The sequence below is a fragment of the Podarcis erhardii genome (genome assembly GCF_964252035.2).
Source record: "Podarcis erhardii genome assembly, chromosome: 3".
Taxonomy (NCBI): domain Eukaryota; kingdom Metazoa; phylum Chordata; class Lepidosauria; order Squamata; family Lacertidae; genus Podarcis; species Podarcis erhardii.
In genome coordinates, this window is record NC_138507.1 from 43,915,508 (window position 1) to 43,936,453 (window position 20,946).

The 20,946-nt window shown below is 41.2% G+C and overlaps 1 protein-coding gene across 6 annotated transcripts in view; it reads right to left on the reverse strand.

Annotated features, from left to right (window-relative positions):
* Positions 1-20,946, reverse strand: part of BACH2 (BTB domain and CNC homolog 2) — a 266,596-nt gene that overhangs the window by 46,243 nt on the left and 199,407 nt on the right. For all 6 annotated transcript variants that reach the window (XM_081857002.1, XM_081856998.1, XM_081857000.1 and 3 more), the window contains one exon: positions 442-696. In XM_081857002.1, the coding sequence (XP_081713128.1) occupies positions 442-684 (243 nt within the window). In that variant the 5' untranslated portion in view covers positions 685-696. The remainder of the gene's footprint in view (positions 1-441; positions 697-20,946) is intronic.

The following is a 20,946-nucleotide window of genomic DNA, read 5'->3' on the forward strand; positions in this document are numbered from 1 at the left end:
TTTCTGCAATGGCTCGTTCTACAACCTACAGATAGGTATTCCAGATCATTTTCCAGCTCTTGTTTCAGCAGCAGATTAATGGAGTTCATGAGGCTACGTTTGTATGATCCCTCCCTGTTTCTGCTCTTCCTTCTTCCCTGCCTGCTGCCTTGTTCTTGCCTGGTAAGCTCCTTTGTTCTCTTGTTTCTAGCCCAGAAGACCACAGGGAGTCTGATTCTGAATCATTTGCTGCCCTCACTCCTGGGACTAAAACACACAGAGAGTCAAATCTGAAAACATGAAGGGGCTCTGAGCTCAGTATTGTTGTTGTTGTTTGTTTAAAAAATCCTTTCAGGTTTAGCCAATTCCTAACCGTAAGAGAGTGGCTTATTCTCTGTCTCTGTTACCATGTTATAAAGTTTTGCTTTTTTTAAGGGACGTAGGAATGGTGATATACTATACCTCCTCTGGCAGGCTGACCACCAGATCATTTTCTGTCTGCCCGACCAACACCTGCAAGAAGTATTCGCTGCACGCAGCCAGCACAGCCCGGTGGGCTCGGAACTCTTTCCCCTCCACAATCAAAGTCACATCACAGAGAATATCCTGCTTCCGCTGGTCATTGAGGCACAGGAGGATATTGGTACAATGGACTGTTGACTCATACACATACATGGGGGATTCAGTCTTCTCATCCACAGACATTCCGTTCACACCCTAAAATAGAAACAACAAACAATAAGGGAGAGAGATAGGGCTGGAGATATTTGTCAAAGTGCTTGCTAAGAAAGGAAGATTACATCATGATTTCTGCGTCCTGCATGGGTTAGCCAGCTCTTTGCAGAACTGCTGATCAGCACTTTGATTCTTAGCTGGAACAAAGAGCTCAAGAAATATATATATATTTCTCTGTAATGTATCTCTGAAAAGACAATTGCATTATAAGCTTTTTACTCTATCCACTTAGTTGGCTCTTTCTCCCTCCCACAACATTGAATCGGGAATATGGAATAATGTCTTGAAATGTTGAAGGCTATCAACCAACACAGTTTTAATAGATAGGAGGCTCCTGGGAAAGGGTGGGGAGAGAAAGGGAAGCACAAATAAAAAAACATTTGTGAGCATCTTCTGGCAGAGAAAAGCAATTCAACCCAGAGCTCTTTCATATTAGAACTATGGTGCCGAACTGGAGCTTACCGGCACAATTCAGAATAAGTTATCACAACCCAACATTTCACAGAAATCTCTGTGTAAAATTCCCACTGCCTGTACAAAGAATATTTATCAGCATCAAAAAGAATGGGGCAGTGGGATTCACTCTGTATGTACACTTGACCAGTTGGATCAATGTGTTTGTGTGTCTTCAGAACAGGACCCAGAGGAACAGAGGAAGCTTTATACCAAATCATACCTCTGGTTAATATAGTCGAGTATTGTCTACTGACCAGCAGTGGGCTCTCCCAGAGCATTAGGCAGGAGTACTTCCAAGCTCTATCTCGAGATGCTAGGGGTTGATCCTGAAACCTTCTGCATACAGTGCATATCCACACTTGTAAATGATCTGAGAACACCTTGCACCTTAATAAACTGGCTTGGAAACAGATATCCTGCTGGTACTGTGACCATGCTCTCTTGATAACACTGGTCAACAACAAATTTGTTGTCTGCGTTTTTTCAGTTGATTTAGGACGAATCTGATGTGCTGAATCCAAAAATCACATTGGTTTTGCTCAATCAGGTCAAGTTTTTGAGCTATGGCCACATGTCGTTTTTTTACATTTTTGTTCACGTGTACGCTTGTGTGGAGCATTTTAGAAGAAGTTGGTGGGGGTAAAATGCCATGTCGAATAATTGTTTTGATTGGAGATGATTATTTTAATGACAATAAGTATTCAGGTTCGATAGTTCTGGGTGATTATGTCGAAAAGGGATCACTTTGAAGTCATAAAACCTCGAAATCTTCCATATGCGGCAAAGCATAGTTATTTTGGTATTAAACTTGGTGACCAGGATAAAGCTTGGGCGCCGCACATGGTGTGCAAGGCATGCACCGAGACTCTACATGGGTGGACCAATGGCAAGAGGAGTCTGAACTTTGGAATTCCCATGGTTTGGAGGGAGCCGGCAAACCATGTCACTGACTGCTACTTCTGCGCTGTTGATGTGACTGGGATCAACAGAAAGAACCGGAGCAGCCTCAAGTATCCTGATCTTCAATCAGCACGTCGTCCTGTAACATATTGTGATGAAATTCCAGTGCCTATCGTCAGAGAACTTCCTGACATTAGTGACGTAGATGCCTTCAGTGTTGAAGGACATGAAGAAGAAGAAGTGGTTCTTGAGAATGATGCTCCACATCCATTTTCCCAAAAGGAGTTGAATGATCTAGTTTGCGACCTCCGCTTGTCAAAGGACTCTGCCGAACTGTTGGCATCCAGATTGAAGGAAAAAAACCTCCTCTCTGACAGTGCTCGCACCAGCTTCTTCCGCAACAGGCATCAAGAGTACCTCCGTTTTTTTCTCGGAAGAGAAGGACTTGGTGTACTGTGCAGATATTGCGCAGCTTCTGCTCAAGCTTGGAGTGCCACAGTACGAACCCAAAGATTGGAGACTGTTCATTGACAGCAGCAAGCAATCACTGAAATGTGTTCTGCTACACAACGGCAACCAGTTTGCCTCTATACCCCTGGCTCACTCGACTACACTGAAGGAGAACTATGAAGCGGTGAAGTATGTGCTGGAGAAACTTGGTTATGATCAGCATAAGTGGTTTATTTGTGTTGACCTGAAGATGGTGAACTTTTTGTTGGGACAACAGTCTGGCTTCACGAAGTACCCATGTTTTCTGTGCATGTGGGATAGTAGGGACCGTGCTCAGCATTACACGAAGAAGGACTGGCCTGTGTGGGAGGAATTGGTGCCTTGCAAAGAAAGGAATGTCATCAACGACCCTCTGGTGGAGAGAGACAGAATACTCTTCCCACTGCTGCACATCAAGCTCGGCTTAATCAAGCAGTTCGCCAAGGCTCTGGACAAGGATGGTGACTGCTTCACTTACTTGTGCCAGGCTTTTCCAGGATTGACTATGGAGAAGTTGAAAGCTGGCATCTTTGACGGTCCTCAGATCCGTCAGCTCATCAGAGATCCATTCAGTTTACAGTAATCGATGTTTCTATCAGGTAATCAATATATGTTGTTGGAAAAACATTTTTTTTCTCTTAAATACATATTTAGGATGATGTGTTGACAAAAATCAGCTGATAATGCCACAAAAATGTAATCGATTTTGTCACAAGATCTGATTTTTTTCAAATCAACATAGCACAAAAACCTGACCTGATAGAGAGAAACGGATGCCATTTCCTGATTCAGCAGTGCAAAAATACCCTAAAGCAGTTGTAGAAATCTAGACAACATTCAAAAAAGTAAAAAATTGTTGCCCAGTGTAATAAAATTAAAATAAAACTTTCCCCCGAGGGTTCAAATCATTCTCTACAGAGAGATCTGCGCTAGTTGCCGATTTGCTAGTGGGCCAAGTTCAAGGTGATAATGTTGGTATATAAAGCTCTTAACAGCTTAGGACCAGTTTACTTGTGGGATCGCCTTACCCCACATGTGTTCTTCTGCCAACCTAGCACTTCGAAAGCACGCCAGTGCAAGTAGATAAATAGGTACCGCTGTTGTGGGAAGGTAAACGGCATTTCTGTGCACTCTGGTTTCCATCACAGTGTTCCGTTGTGGATACCTTTCTTTCAGTGTGGGAGAACCTACACCCTTGGAGCACACTGTTGACACCAGGCAGGCAACTTCACTGTGTTCTTTTTGGCGCCTGCTTGAAACTTTTTTGTTTAGGCGAGCTTAACAATACATGTTGATATGTTTTAATGTATTGTCAGTTTACTGCAGATTTCAATTGGTTTTTTAAAATGTTTTTAATTACTTGTTTTCTGCTGCCGCAATGCTTTTCTGCAAGCACTCTGTCAAGTGAATAACTATTCACAGTGACTTGTGTTTGATAGGTAGACGCAAGCTTTGTTCCTCACCTGTAAGGTGCTTCACTTTCTTGAATACAAAAGTGGCTACCATTCTCACCTCTAAGCAAGAACATCAACAGAGCTGGCACTGCTTCAGGTGCCAAATAAAACCTGTCCTGCATTTGTAATAACTCAATCACGTAGTATGGCAGTGCCTACACATTGGAACTTGCTGCCTACTGAGATCAAGCAGGACATAGAACCATAGAATCACAGAGTTGGAAGGGACCACGAGGGTCATCTAGTCCAACCCCTGGCAATGCAGGAATCTTTTGCCGAATGTGAGGCTTGAATCAACTGCCCTGAGGTTAAGAGATTCATGCTCTGCCAACTGAGCTACCGCAAGCCCTCTGGCTTCAATGTACTCTTTATCGCACCTGCTAAACAAGCAGACAAGCCTTAGAAAGTTGGAAGTATTTTACATCTGTTTTAGTATTTTAACTTTTTAATGTTTTAAAATATGGTTGTGAATTCTATTTTATTTTACTGTTCTATCTTTTGTAAACCTCTTTGAGGTTTGTTTGTTTTTTACAATCAAGCAGAGCACAAATTTTATGATTTAAATAAATAAGAAAGAAAGAGAAAAACTTTTAAAAATATTTTATTAAGTAGGACAAAATTTGGTGTGACAAAACATTTTAACACCAGCCCTTACCATGTAAAAGGTTCCACAAACATCAGAAGAAATAAGGCAGAGGAATTAGTGAGAGATTACAGATGGATGTAACCCAAGCACAAGTGTCAGAAAATATACAAATATACAAAGATAAAAGTTGCTTTTTTTTTTTTTAAAAAAAAAAAGAGTAATACCCAAAGCATTGTTGCATTTTGCAAAGGCAAAACAATAAAGGAAAGTATTTCAATTTCACCCCAAATGAAGCCAACCTGGTCTGGGACAAAAGGTCCGACTGACTGACTGGTCTAGATGGGTTAAAGGGGAAGCTGATGTTTGCACAGGTCTGCCTACACAAAAAGGTATCAAGTGGGCATGTGCTGGGGAATGCAGTTTGGTCTATAGTTATGCAGATTGCCCTATTTGTCTCTATACTGATATTTAAAAAGGACAGAAGAATGCATTATTTAAGAAACAGAATAAGGCAACTATAAATTATTGCCTCTTCGCTCCCATTTTGATTCTTTCAAGTTTTCTGCTTCCTGGGTTGCTCTGAAAATATGAGACAAGTAGCATGCATGAGATAAATAAGCAGAGGTGGGTAGCACCACTGGTTCAGGTGCACTGGGCACCAGCACCACAGGGGGTGCCACAACAACAATGTCGAACAGAACATGAGAGGCTGGGGAAGGGCGTCACACAGGGTGCCACTGAAATAAAAATAATCTTAAATGTGCTTTTCAGATACGTTTGTGCTTCCATGCTATTCAGTGGTACCTCAGTTACAGATAGGTAGCCGTGTTGGTCTGCCATAGTCAAAACAAAACAAATTCCTTCCAGTAGCACCTTAAAGACCAACTAAGTCAGTTCTTGGTATGAGCTTTCGTGTGCATGCACACTTCTTCAGATACACTGAAACAGAAGTTTCCAGACCCTTCTATATAGTGAGAAGGTGGGGAGGGGTATTACTCAGAAGGGTGGTGGGAATGGGTGATTGGCAGATAGCTGTGATGAGCCTGTTGACGACTCTTAACGACTGCAATAGGTCTTACAGGAAGAAGCAAGGGGTGAAAAGGTGAAAAATGGCTTTGTCATGTATAATGAGATAAGAATCCAAGGTCTTTGTTCAGACCAGGTTTTTCCATTGTTTTGAGTTTGGTGATAAGTTGTAATTCAGCAGCTTCTCTTTCCAGTCTATTTCTGAAATTCCTTTGTAGTAAAACAGCTACTTTGAGATCTTGTATAGAATGTCCTGGGAGATTGAAATGTTCTCCTACTGGTTTCTCTGTCTTGTGATTCCTGATGTCCGATTTATGTCCGTTTATTCTTTGGCGTAAGGTCTGGCCTGTTTGTCCAATATAGAGAGCTGAAGGACACTGTTGGCATTTTATGGCATACACAATGTTAGACGATGAACAATTAAATAGTCCCCAACAACATCACACATACCATCTCGGGACTATTTAATTGTTCATCGTCTAACATTGTGTATGCCATAAAATGCCAACAGTGTCCTTCAGCTCTCTATATTGGACAAACAGGCCAGACCTTACGCCAAAGAATAAACGGACATAAATCGGACATCAGGAATCACAAGACAGAGAAACCAGTAGGAGAACATTTCAATCTCCCAGGACATTCTATACAAGATCTCAAAGTAGCTGTTTTACTACAAAGGAATTTCAGAAATAGACTGGAAAGAGAAGCTGCTGAATTACAACTTATCACCAAACTCAAAACAATGGAAAAACCTGGTCTGAACAAAGACCTTGGATTCTTATCTCATTATACATGACAAAGCCATTTTTCACCTTTTCACCCCTTGCTTCTTCCTGTAAGACCTATTGCAGTCGTTAAGAGTCGTCAACAGGCTCATCACAGCTATCTGCCAATCACCCATTCCCACCACCCTTCTGAGTAATACCCCTCCCCACCTTCTCACTATATAGAAAGGTCCGGTGACTTCTGTTTCAGTGTATCTGAAGAAGTGTGCATGCACACGAAAGCTCATACCAAGAACTGACATAGTGGTACCTCAGGTTACAGATGCTTCAGGCTACATACGCTTCAGGTTACAGACTCCACTAACCCAGAAATAGTACCTCGGGTTAAGAACTTTGCTTCAGGATGAGAACAGAAATCGTGTGGCGGTGGTGTAGCGGCAGTGGGAGGCCCCATTAGATAAAGTGGCACCTCAGGTTAAGAACAGTTTCAGGTTAAGAATGGACCTCCAGAACGAATTAAGTTCTTAACACGAGGTACCACTGTATATAACTAGCCACAGAAGTAAATGGTATAATTCAAATAGGATAGTGAAAGTGATTAGCAGATTGGCTAGATGAGAAGAGACTGCAAAAGACGATGCTCTAAGAAGAACATAAATAAGAGGTGACATCACTTTGCAACACTAATGAAGGGCAAGAGAGATTAAATTAATGCCCTCCTTTCAATGAATGAAAAAGTGTATTTCCCTCCCCTCCTGCTCACCTTTGAAGGAGATTCTGTCTGGGAGACAAATGTAGAGACTGAGCATGTGAATTACCGCCAAAGGCTTCCCAGCCCTCTGGCAACTGTCCACATTCACTTGCCTTTCATTTTATCCCTGGAGGCGCTATCTCTGAAGCAAAGTGGAAGGAAAAGATGAGATTGCCACCTTCTCTCTCCCCCTCCCCAGCTTTGGGGAAAGAGCAGGGTGATATCTCTGATACCTGATACTTTAGAGCAGAAAATCCAAATAAGGCCATACCTCTCCCAAGACTGGAAGTCAAGTGTGAGGCAGTGTCCCATTTAACTCCATTGCATAGTCTATTCTGAGATTGTTTGCGAGAAAAGACTTGTCCATCTACTGAGCTCTGCGTATTAGTGAACATAAGCCAGGACTGGGGCAGTGACAATCACAAATAATGGTTGGCTACTAAGAGAAGTCAAACTCTTCAGATTCCTGGCTGCCATGGCTGTAATCTCATCAAGGATGAAGGATAAAATTTACACCACATAATATGGGCAGAGGCAGAGCCCACTGGTGGGCCAACTCTTACACTGGTGCCCTCCCATGAGTGCTAGGGCAGCCTGAGGCATCCATTCAGGTGACATACAGTGCCCTGGAACAATCACTGACATAGCATTGATATGGGACATGGTGTAGTACTGAAAACCCACTTCATGGACAGGTATCAGGAGTGGGACCTGCCAAGGTACTGGGTGCCTGGCAACTGCCTAGTAGTGCCAGGTTGCTAACTCTGGCCTTAGTCAGGACTTCACATCAGTTAAGTGGAAGAGCCCATAATAAGCAGGCACTGCTGGCCTACTCATACCATGCTCAGCGAGGCTTCAGGTGGGTAAAGACACAATCAATGCATCAATTTTTGATGCTGAAAGTGAGCAAGACAACATTAAGAGGTAGGATACATGATATCTCTGCCATGCCACTCCAAATGGCATCCCTGTTGCACACTCTACCCATCTCAGCTGGAACATTTAGGAGCTCTTACTTTGTGAAGAACTATCATCATGCAGCAAGTATCTTGCATTCTTTGTAGGGTGTGGGAGAGAAGACCCACTACATAATGTTCCATTCTATGTAATAAGCATTAAATCTGAAGGCAGGAAAACATTTAACAGGAATGTTGTTTTTGATGGCCCCTAGAGAATAAATAATTCGTGGTGAGTCAGACTAGGAAGGATAGTCTTGGTTGCACCTTTTACTCCCTGAATATCAATTTTTTACCTTCCCCCCACCCCCAGAAGTGGCTGAGTTCTGCACTACTTCATAGGTATGTGCAGGTAAGTTTATGTTTATATGGACAGGTTAGTTTTAAAGAATTGTAGTACAAGTACAAATTATCTTCAGAAAAATCCAGAATGAATCTTAATTATCATTTTAATTAACTGATTTCCCAATCAGTTAATTATATAACACTCTTGCATCTTTAAGGCAAGGAAGGTTTAAAATAAGAAAAGAAAGATAGATTCTATGAAACAATCAAGGTGCAGTCCGTTAAATAAACACCAGTTCTAATACTGGAAAGCAAGACAGCCAAATATATTCAGTCTAAATAAGCTAACAGGACAAAAGGTCCCCCACATACGCACAGTAATTGCTACATAGCAGTAGGTCAATCTGTCAGGAAGTCTTAATTACAAGCAGAATGGAAGCAAACTGCACTGCTGAATTCAGTGAGTTGGGCGTCTCAAATCTGAGTGAAATGAAGAGCTACTGACATTTGCTACACTAATATAGCTTCTTCATAACTATATTATCTAAGCCACGGGTGCAGAGTCCTTTTCAGCCCAAGGGCCACGTTCCCTTCTGCAGAGCCCTTCAAGGGCCACGTGCTAGTGATGGGCAAGAGGCAAAAGTAGGCAGAGCAATGGATGAGACTCTTATGTCTGTACAGCAGACCACATTCCAGCCATGCAAAAAGCAGAGCTTTCCATCCGGGCAAGCAGGATGAATTATCACAGTTCAAAGACACATTCAGGCTGCTCAAGGGGGTCTCAGAGCTAAGTGAGAAGGGCCTAGGTAGGGAGAATGGCCAAGGAGTCTTGGGGGCCAGATAGAGAGATCTGGATGGCCACTTTTCACCCCCAGGCCTAAGGCTCCCCATCTCTGATCTAGGCAAAGATACAAGTTCTGATAAATAGCAGCAACCTTCCAATCCTTAGCCCTAGAGTGCTCACTCCAAACAGTGAAAATATCCAGGTTAAAAGAGTGATAGATACAAACCACAGCAAGCCTAGTAATCCTGCCTAGCCACATGCAGGAGCTGTTAGGTCAAAATGCTAATACAGAGCAACTTAGTTCCAACCTTTAGAAAATAGAATTATGAGGTTGGGGGGGGGGGAAGCATTAACAGGAGGGAGCGTGGCCATGAAGGAAAGAAGATGGCTGTTTAAACTCTAGCTCTGCTCCAAAGCTCAGAAAAACTGTTTTCAGCAAAAGCCCCGGTTGTGAAAACTCCAAACCTTGAAGCAAGGAGAGGGGAATGCAAAAGGATTTAGAAAAGCTGAAAATAAAAGACCTCACTCCATTCTTCCTGCCCTGAGACAGAAGGCTTACTTCAACAAGGACACTAATGCATGGTCCAGGATGCTGCCGCCCTTAAAAGTGGCCTCTTCCTTGCTCAAAAAGATTATCTTAAGAGAAGAATTTGCAGCACAAGAAGAAGCCATAAAGAAGCTTATTAAAAAATACTTGGAAAGAACTAATGCTTCCAATGGAAATGAAACTGACAGAACTTAACAAGAGACTTAACAGAAACAACTACAGCAACAAAAGAATTAAGCCAAATCCATGCCCCCCTCCCCAAATCAAAGAATTACAAAAATGAAATACAGTGGTACCTCGGGTTACAAACACTTCGGGTTACAGACTCTGCTAACCTGGAAGTAGTACCTCGGGTTAAGAACTTTACCTCAGGATGAGAACAGAAATCGCGCTGCTTTGGCGTGGCGGCAGCAGGAGACCTCATTAGCTAAAGTGGTACCTCAGGTTAATAACAGTTTCAGGTTAAGAATGGACCTCCGGAACGAATTAAGTACTTAACCTGAGGTACCACTGTACAGATATATGCAACAAGCTTGAAGATGCAGAAAATCGGAATATGATTTAATTTACTTTAATGCAAGAGAGTGCAAGAGAATGATCCTGCACAATTTATTGCCTCATGGCTTAGATCACTGCTTCCAGACCTCATAGTATCTGCTGATGATTTTGATCGGGCACACATAGCACTTGGACCCAAACTTAGGGAGGGAGCTCCATTCCACTCCCCATGATATAATTGTCTGCTTTCCCCCTTACAGGTAGGAGGAGAAAGTGTGGAACAAACAGAGGAACCTAATATCCACAATGTATAAAAACAGCCCAGTTATGGTGATACAGGATCTGACTTCTGAAGCACTGAAAAAAGGAAAGAATCTATGTGCTTGCACAATTAAATTGCAAGAAACTGTAATTAAATATCACTGGGGCTTCCCCTTCTGTCATATTGTCATGAGAGGATCAATATAGGTCATAGCAACAAATAGACTGGAAGCAACACGTCTCCTCAATACTTTTGGAACTGGCCTACCTCTGGAATGGCAGCAAGCAATGGAAGGAAGAAAAAGGTGAACTTTCTCATGCGGGTTGAAGGATGCTAACAGGAGCAAAAGTTCTCACAAATGCCTCACACATAGCAACAGAGGAAACCACTACAACATACCAAGCAGATTCCTATGTTCTAGACCCTCGAGATATTCCTGACACACCTAACTTGTGGCTGTAAGAAAATATCAAGGAAAATGGTATCCTGTTTACAAGTTATCCTTTCATCCGCAACGCTGCCTACTCTCCCATTTTGTTCACCCTAACTTTGGAACCATTAGCTATATGCTTCAGAACAACACCGGACATCAAGGGACTCCAAACTGGAAAACAAAAAGCATATCTATTAAATGAACATGAGTTCTTAGCACATCTTCAGAAGGTAAAAGACCCCTGGACAGTTAAGTCCAGTCAATGGCGACTATGGGATGCAATGCTCATCTTGTTTCAGGCCGAGGGAGCCGGTGTTTGTCCACAGACAGCTTTCCAGGTCATGTGGCCAGCCTGACTACACCGCTTCTGGAGCAACGGGACACCGTGATGGAAACCAGAGTGCACGGAAACGCCATTTACCTTCCTGCCGCAGCGGTATCTATTTATCTGCTTGCACTAGTGTGCTTTTGAACTGCTAGGTTGGCAGAAGCTGGGAGAGAGCAACGGGAGCTTATCCGGTCACGCAGATTCAAACCGCCAACCTTCCGATCGGCAAGCCCAAGAGGCTCAGTGGTTTAGACCACAGCATTTAGAACCAGCCTAAAATCCCGAACAGCTTCACACAAACCATGCTTAATGTGTGGAAAGAGAAGGCAGGAATTCTGACTCCAGCACTGCCACCACTACCCCCCCCCCACCTTCCACCCACTATTTAACAACACTTCACGACAATCTGATGGTGGGTGGAGGAGGAAGCAAAAAGTCTGTACTGGTTATGTGACTTTTATAATAGAAATGCACCACTCTCGGACCAAGAAATATGGACTAAACTAGCTAGGAAACTTACAAAACCCCTTGGCTGCTACTCCACCAAATCCACAATTTTTTGGCTAACGCATTTACCAGTAAGGCATCCATAAGACCACTAGCCCAATTTGAAAGATTTGTAAACATCAATTGTTATCTTCACTTTGAACCCCCCTCCCACATTCATCAATATACTAAGACTATATTGTTTCACTGGGAACAGAAGAGGAAAAATGACTATTACTCATACTTAATCTAAGCACAACTACAAGGGCTCCTGATTAGGCATTTAGCTATGAGATATTGAATGTTATCTGTTAAATCTGCTCTAACCTGTTTCCCCTTCGCTTCTGTTTAAACCAGTTCACGAACCAAGAACTTATATATTGGCCACCAATAATGAAGCATATGTTGTAGATATTACTCCAAATTTATTATGCTATTTTTGTGATATACAAATGACATTAAAAGGGGGGGGACACTAATTTTGCAGTTCTGGAGCAGAAACATTCATACCACCACAGAAACAAGAATATGAATTATAACAGCAATAATTCCCTTTGCATTAGGATATTCTCTAGCCAATTCTCCATTTGTCATTCAAATGGCAAAATCCACTGACATATTCCTCTGTTAGGTTCCCATTTACTGTGCAGGAAACAGAACTGGTAGATTGTGCTGAAAATCATTAAGAGCTAAGTAGGATGAAGAGAAGAAGAGACGCACACCTATTTTTTTTAGCCAAATGCTGGAACATGAAATAATTTACAACCATGTGAAGTTACCAGCTATTTGGGAGTATTAAAAAAATCCAAATTAATTACCAATTACAACATCCAAAAACATGAACATAAAGATAGAAATAATGAAATGTAATTGTACGTTATTATTATGATTCTTTAGCTGTTGCAAATATGATACAAGACTGATCTAGATTAATAATTCATTCAGCAATAATGTATCAGGAAAAGATAATTATACAGTGCCACAATTCTCACGCTGATTTCTGTAATTACAGATTACAACAGTGTTAGCAATTTAAAAAAAGGTTAGGGAGCGGCAGTAATTTGCCATGTCATCTTCAGATGCATTAATCTCTCTTTCTTGGAGCATCAGGGATAATTGGAAACACAATAATGGGTCAAGTAGGACTACATGGCCTTGCCTTTATGTCTATTGGCAGACATGCTGAACATGGTGTACATTAGCAGCCACTAGCCATAAATTGCTCATTCAAAGTGTTTACATAACTTATACAGGCAGGACAAAAGGTGAGTTTCCAAGGGGCAAGAATAACTAAAACAGAGAAAGATGGCTCAAAGCCCAAGTTGAGCTTTCTTAAGTCCCATGGATTTGAATGGGTTAGATTTAAGCACATGTCTATCTCTTTCATTGAAACCAAAGAGGTAGAAGAAGAAAAAGCAGATGGCCTTTTGCTAAGGTTGTAATATAAGCCTATGTGGGAAGCCCATGGCTAAATTAATACCTGCACTATATTTCCTGAGCCAGGATGCACCATACTATGTGTGTGTGTGTGTGTGTGTGTGTGTGTCTGTGTCTGTGTGTGTGTTGTTCCCAATCTCAAGTATTCAAAATCACTTAGAGGAAAGGAAATATCCACAATAATATATAGGCAACTATGTATTTGTCGGATATCTATATCTATCTATCTATCTATCTATCTATCTATCTATCTATCTATCTATCTATCATCTAGTAGTCCCACATATGGTTTTTTATGACAGAAATTGGTCTAAGCCAATTTATAGCAAAATAAGAACTTGTGCCTTATTTTCATAAGTTCATGTGTGCTAAGAAGTATTTACTACAACAGTGTTCGTTTCTCATTTGAATTACAGTGGGAGGGAGGAAGGTTCACTTGGATGGAAGTGAGAAAGTTACAATTGCAGAAACATGAAAAGGGAGCCTAAAAGCCGAGAGAGAGAGAGAGAGAGAAAGAGAGAGAGAGAGAGAGAGAGAGAGCGCCAATGTTTTTGCAGAGTGTCTTCAGCAATAAATTCATGAGATCTATCTATATGACATGGAGATGGTCCAGAGCTGAAGGTCAGAAGGAGAAGCAAGAGAATAAAAGTATCATGCAACCCAGCCATAGGGGACAAAATGAGTGTGGAGGTCAGCCAAGATGAATGAGGGGAGGGAAAGGGGGTTGGAATAACAGGAGGAGAATGAAGTCAGAGTCAGACAGAAAAGTGGGTACGGAGATAGGTTTTTTTGATTTTTGTTTAAAGCAACTGTTAGCACAGAAGTCGATGGAGGAGAGTTCTGATGGAGGGCTGATTGTGTTAGAAATGTAGCCAAAAGGTGAGCCAGTAGTGACAGCGAAAAGCAAATGTTACAGCTCAGTTGGGCAGGAAAAAAAAAGAAAAAAAAAGGACAGACCAGAAATAGTGTCAGTTTGGTGACAAAGGCAGTGGGTGCTGGCGGTCAAAAACGTATAAATGCGCAGCAATTCTACAGTAATACAGGCAGGCAAGGAGTGAAAATAACAGTTAATGATGATAAAGATAAGCATAAGATGATAAAGCAATTCTGTTCAAAACAGGTTAATGCCACATTCTGTAAAAGTGCTACCTGACACAAAGAAAATGTTACTTCTCAAACAAACAAACAAACAAACAAACAAACAAACAAACAAACAAACATTTTTTTCAGGGACTTGGGAGATTCCAGGTTGGTAGCCGTGTTGGTCTGACACAGTCGAAATAAATAAAAAATTGTCCAGTAGCACCTTAGAGACCAGCTAAGTTTGTTCTGGGTATAAGCTTTCGTGTGCATGCATCTGAAGAATGCATGTATCTGAAGAAGTGTACATGCACACGAAAGCTTATACCAAGAACAAACTTAGTTGATCTCTAAGGTGCTACTGGACAATTTTTTATTTATTTTGATTGGGAGATTCCTGTATTCTAAAGTGACAAATGATCTTTGTCATATGTAGAGTAACAACATGCCCATCGTTTGAACATCCATTCTAAATTATGCAATGATCATCTTCTCTACAAGGCAACTTTTCAATCAACAATGAGAGGATGGATATGAAGACATGAGAGGGATATTAGTATGCTTATTATAAGTGTATCAATCTGACATTGCCAATGCTAAAACTGTCTGCCTCGTGAAGATTGCTAATTATTTAATACTTCATAAACTATGGATGTTTGACAGAGAAATTGATGTCTACGTTAAACAAAACTCATGTAGTGTACATATTTTTATTAACGTTCTTTCACAGTGAAATGTGCAATTAATCACTTGTCTTTATTCCCCCATCCACAAATTCTCAAACAGTTGGAAAAAGCCTATTTAGGCTTCGGTACAACTATTTGCTATTTAAGAAATCTGAGGCAGTCAACACAGATTGCTCTCTAAGTAGAGTAAGGCACTGCATCACATTATTAGAAGGACAGAATGCTGCTGAGGTTAACATAACAAGCCTTGTCCATCATGGAAGAGAGGTTAAAGCTGAAGATTTTCTTAAACTGTATTGATTGGTGCTATATAAAGCAAGTGCTGTGGCTGAATATTTTTTTGAAAAGGGAAGACAGGGTTCACTGATGTCAAACTTAACAGCAGTAGTTCTAGAGATTAAAGGATTTTTTTATCCTTTAGTTTAAAAAAGCTGCACAGTGTTTTCCCATTTGGAAATGGGCAGATTACTTTGCAGAGTAATAACGTTTATCTTAAAATAGATATACTATTAAATCAAGTCAGTTATAAGTACCGTATTTTTCGCTCTATAACACGCACCCGACCATAACACGCAAGTAGTTTTTAGAGGAGGAAAATTCGTAGGCATGCCACCCATAGGCATTCCCTCCATAACACGCACAGACATTTCCCCTTACTTTCTAGGAGGGAAAAAGTGAGTGTTATGGTGCAAAAAATACGGTAATAACAGTAATAAGGAAATTCTATGGGGTTTTTTAATGCCATGTATAGGCTACCCTATGGCATAGTTCTCAGATCAGCTCACCAAAAGGAACCATTTAAAATTCAACAGCAATAAAGACATAATGGTCTGTTTCACACAACGCTAAGCCATTTAGCTATAGTGTGGCTTGTTTGAACATCTGAAGCCAACCCAGCAGACTAGCCATGATTTCTTTTCAGGCAACAAACTATGACGTGAAGCCATGGTTTGCTGCCGTCTATGGCTTGTTTAGCTATAGTTTAGCATTGAGGTTTGAGCCCAAGAGCCTTGCTTCACGATGGTTTGTTTGGCCATCCCACCTCAGGCACTTGCTGACCAAAGAGGCATGAGATATGGGCAGGTGGAAAACAAGCCAAGCTCTGAAGGAACAAGCCACGGCTTGTTTGCAAATGTGTGTTTAACAAACCATGGTTGAAACATGTCATGGCTTGGCATCAAGTACAAAAGCAGCCCAGTGTGTAATTGCCTGCTAAGTAGGTAAGAGATACTGTCCTGAAAATGGGAATGTTTTTAGCGTCTAACGCAAATTGATCTGCCTAGCACAGGTGCTTGACTATAAAGCCAAATGGCCCCTTTCACCATAAATGGCTGAATCCAGCAATTCTTAGCAATTGTATAGAATTGTGGCTGCTTTTATAAAAAAACTTACACAAGTTCCTTCATGGTTCTAGAAGGGCTGCCCTTGCAGAATCGCTGCAGTGTCGTAATTCTTGAAGCTATTTGGGGAACAGCTGGCATAACAAGTTTTACAATCCAGCCCATTAGCATGCAAAACACTTCCATTTAACTTCAGCGACCAGCTTGAGGGCAACATTTGGTATGATATCTTCCCTATTTCTACTTTCTGCAAAATGCAAGTAAGGAAGAAGGAGCCAGAAACAGTGGGATGATCAAATGAGCGTACATGATGGCGAATGTTAGAAAAGGCAGGCATGAGTTTCACACGCTCATCTGACAATCCCGGTGACAACCTGGACATTAGCTAAGTAGCTCCAGCACACTGCCTGGATCAGATTTAAAACTGAAAGAGAGCTTGATGTCGTCAGCATACCAATGACACCGCAATCCAAACCCTGCTCACTCACTCCATCCCTGGATGACCTCACCCAGTGGTTTTAACATAGATGTTAAAAAGCATGGTGGACATGGGCATTGTTGAGCTTTTCTTAGGGCATCCGCCAAGGTTGTTGAGCTGTTTTTAGGAGATTGCCCCCTGAAGGAGTTGAATTGCATTGCTTATCTAGAAAAGGACTTGCAAGAATTAGTACTCCCTGCTTTCCCTTCCTAGTTGATCTGATGATGTCCTGTATGGCAGAAACAAGAGTGACAGTTCCTCATTGCAGGCATGTTGAGCCTTAATTAATGAGGTAAAATCAAAGTAGCTGGCTCACCAACTGCCTGCCATAGTAGTTTCCTGTTACTGAGAGGTTTCCTTGAAATCATAAACACATTGCAAACAAACTGGAGAAGAAACCACTTTCCCTACTGATTGCCCACTTGAACTTTTCAAGAAGGCTGTGTTTATTTAGCATGGCTCTTGGAATGCTGTTTCTGACAAATGCCATGTCCTGGAAAGGGTTCTTTAGTGGTGGTGACATCAAGCTAAAAAGATTAAATACCAGCATTCCAATCAAACGGCAATATCTCATTCAAAAGAGTTCTCGACTCTGCTTTTACTTTCTGAGGTTGTTATGGTGTGGGGGGAGAAGGATGGGATGGGACAGAAGATGAAGCCTCTCACAAAATACCTTCAAAAGAATTTGGCTTAGACTACAGAAAAGAAAATACATATGGACAATATAGATGCTGTATCAACAGACAGGTAAACTGGGAAAATGCTGCAATTTTTCAGATTTTAGGGAGAGTGGAGGCTGCTATGAACCACAATTAAATACATGTGCAATTGCACTTCACCTGACAAACAGATTCTCTTGGGGTATGAAATTATGATAATAGTGCAATGACAAGTGCTTTAGTAGGAGCAGTTTACACTAATGGATTTTTGAAGGAAGAATAAAGCGACTCTTCTCAAGACAGAAATTCAGTAGCAGGGAACTTCACACAATGCCAGTGGTGTGTACTCTATTCTGTTTCACAAAATCTCTCATAATTCAAATTCCTCTGTGCATATGTCACATATGAACAAATAACTTCATTGTTCAGAACATATCTTTGTATGAACAGTGCTGCTGTTGGGGCATAGTGTTATTTTCCATTATTCCTCTTACAGAGTGGGAACAAAAGTGCTTTTTTTTTTAAGTGCAGTTTGGGGAACTTCAATAAAAATGGAAAGTTTTACACTTTCAGTTGGCAGTTTAATAACACTATGTTAGTTTATTATTTACAGCCTTTGACATATTAAATGACACTATAATGATATGTATTAAAGCAGCACTAATGTTACTGAATTTAGCCTTTGATAAGGAAATCCAAGCCTATAGGAAAGTGTGTGTGTGTGTGTGTGTGTGTGTGTGTGTGTGTGTGTGTGTGTTTATATAGGTGAATTCTTTAAAAACTTGGCACATATAATAAAAGTTAAGTTCTAAGTATTTCACTTTTAGGTGCAACACAGCATCCCTTTCTAAGGCAAAACTTCAGCTTTGTTCCATGGTGGCAGGGCCAGGCTCTACCACGGGGGGGGGGGGGGCTGGGGGGGCTGGAATTAGCTAGTGTGTCCTGTTATTGGTGAGAAGGGTGCCTGTATTCAAGGCTGCACACAGTACTGCTACAAGTCCACCTCAACCTAACCTGACCTACCTCACAGAGTTGCTGTGAGAATAAAATGGAAAGGACAACCATGTATGTCACCCTTAAGGTATTTCGAGGAAAAGTAGGGTGCAAATCCAACAATAAATAAAATTGTTGGATGACTTTTACTAATATTACTGCGCATACATCACTAAATCCCTTGTCCAGGGTGGGCTAAATTAAGAACCGCTATGAGTCAAAAGATTATGCTGAACGCAGTCTTAGAGAATGCAGTAAACCGAAAAGGCTCAAAGTGGCATAATCTGATTCAGCAGGTTTAAATGAAGGTTTTCAAGAAAGGGAGAAGAAAACAAAATAATGAGAGATTACACACATAAAACAGATCCAACTTACTTGTTTCTTAAGAAAAATAACATTCCTCTAACATGTATCTGCAAAACTTGTTCTTCTGCCCTTCCTAAAGCATTCATCCTGCCCCTAATCTTCCTCCTGCCATAGCAATGCCTACTTCCTTTGTTGCGATCATTAGAGCAACCTTTACGACTTGAGCAAAATCTTGCTAGAGTTTCCAGAAGAAACCATGGAAAAACAGAAATACACAGCATACTTAAGCTATTGTGGATGAAGGAGCTGATCATAATTTGCATCTGAAAGCACACAGCCACAGCATCCCATTTCAACCATGAGAGGGACCACACAAAGCTCTGCAGAGCTCTGCTATGTGCACAGTTCTTTACATGAGTTTTCTACATTCTCTTTAATGCTGGGAAATGCACCTTGTGAATTTCCAAAATTAAGGGTAAAATTCAACAGATAAGTCCCAACAGTGGAAGCCCTGTGTAAGTGTTTCTGCAACAGGACTTCCCCTCTCCCCCTACGCACCCCCTGAAATTGGATCAGGAGAACCCCCAGAACAGCATGAATGGGGAGGAGAGGGAGGGTCTTTAAGGAGTGTGGATTTTTAGGGAGGAATCTGACGTCATACTAGGGCAATTGCTCTGCCAGGGCAAGCATATCAGCTTGCTAGACAGAACAATTCCCTTAGTCAGTGCTACGGCGAATACCTCCCTAAAGACGCACACATTCACCTGCTGGATCCTGTGAATGTGTATGTTGTTAAGGAGACTGCTATGACTCTGTGATCACAAAATAAAAACCACTCTGGTGTTCACATACATACCACTCTGAGGATTTCCTTGTGATCCCTTGGAATGCTATGTTAGAGAGGTAGTGTACTGCAGTGGCTGAGGGAAGCTGAGTTGTGAACCTGGTTCAGATTTTGTCTTTGCCATGAACTCAAGAGACAGCTTAAAGCAAAACAGTATTCTCTCAGTATTCTCCAAATCTGCAATATGAGGATAATAAATAATACTGGCCTACATTACAGGGCTTTAAAAAGAATTAATATGATAATACACTGGAAGTGCTCTGAATGCTAAGGAAGCACTGTAACAATGCTGATATATATTTGTAAGCTTATAAAATAAAACTATACTATTTACAAGATGCAATTCTTGGAAAAAAGTCCCTACTAATAGAACAGATTGAAGACTGAAGAACTGCACACAAAGCATCACGCACACACTCTGCCACTGTCCTCTGAAATGCTTCTCCCAAAAGACAGGAAACATCACACTACCAACCTGGCAAAGGTCTCGATACAACCATGACCACATATATGTAATGTATTTGGACAATTCCAGCCAAGCACCCATCCACTCATTTTCTTACTTTCACATATGTTTACCAAAGTTGCATGATTTACAGTGCATCCAGTATCTCAGCTTTCGCAGAGGTAGATTTCTAACTTTTCGGAAAGTACGGTGGTTGGCAATTACTGTTGAACTAGGAATAGGATAGTGGATGACTGACTAGATCTCTCAAAATGTGACTTAATGCTACAATGGCTTATGTTACTCTCCTTGTATCTGATCCTAAGGGGTGAGCAAGTGAACAAGATCATTAAAACAATGAGACACAGTAGGCATCACAGTTTATGCTCAGAATGTTTAATCATGTACCTTTGTTGGACACGCCCCCCAAAACAAATGAATTCAATCTACACCACAAGTATCACAGCATCTCAAAATTATGCTCCTAAGCATTGGGGGACAGTGTAGGATATTGCACATAGGGTTGCAGTTTGAACTTCATTAGGTCGTATGTAAATAATGATCTTTCATAGGGATAATTTCCTGGACATGTGGGTTTGTCATGGTCCAAAACATCCAACAGAAACATAGTACATGGGTGACTGATGTTTTCTTTCTTTTCTGGGAAGAGTCATAGGTGGGATTATGGTTATACATTAAGCTCTGCATTAAAAAAAAATGCTCTACAAGTTTTCTTAAGACACATATTCTATGGAAAAGCATTCTGTGGGAAAATATTAGTCCTCTGCTGCTTTTGCATCTTTTAAAAAAGGAACAAAAATGCAACACTTTGGTCATAGTGCAGCTTAAACTGTATATAAATCTTAAGTCTTATATATCAATTTGAAGCTTGGGGGGGGTGTTGTTTCTAATAGTCCTGGGGGATTCTTTTTTCTATCGGTTGTTAAAAGAGATGTTGAATTGCACAGAAAAGAGTAAAAGGGGGAGGCAATTCCAGG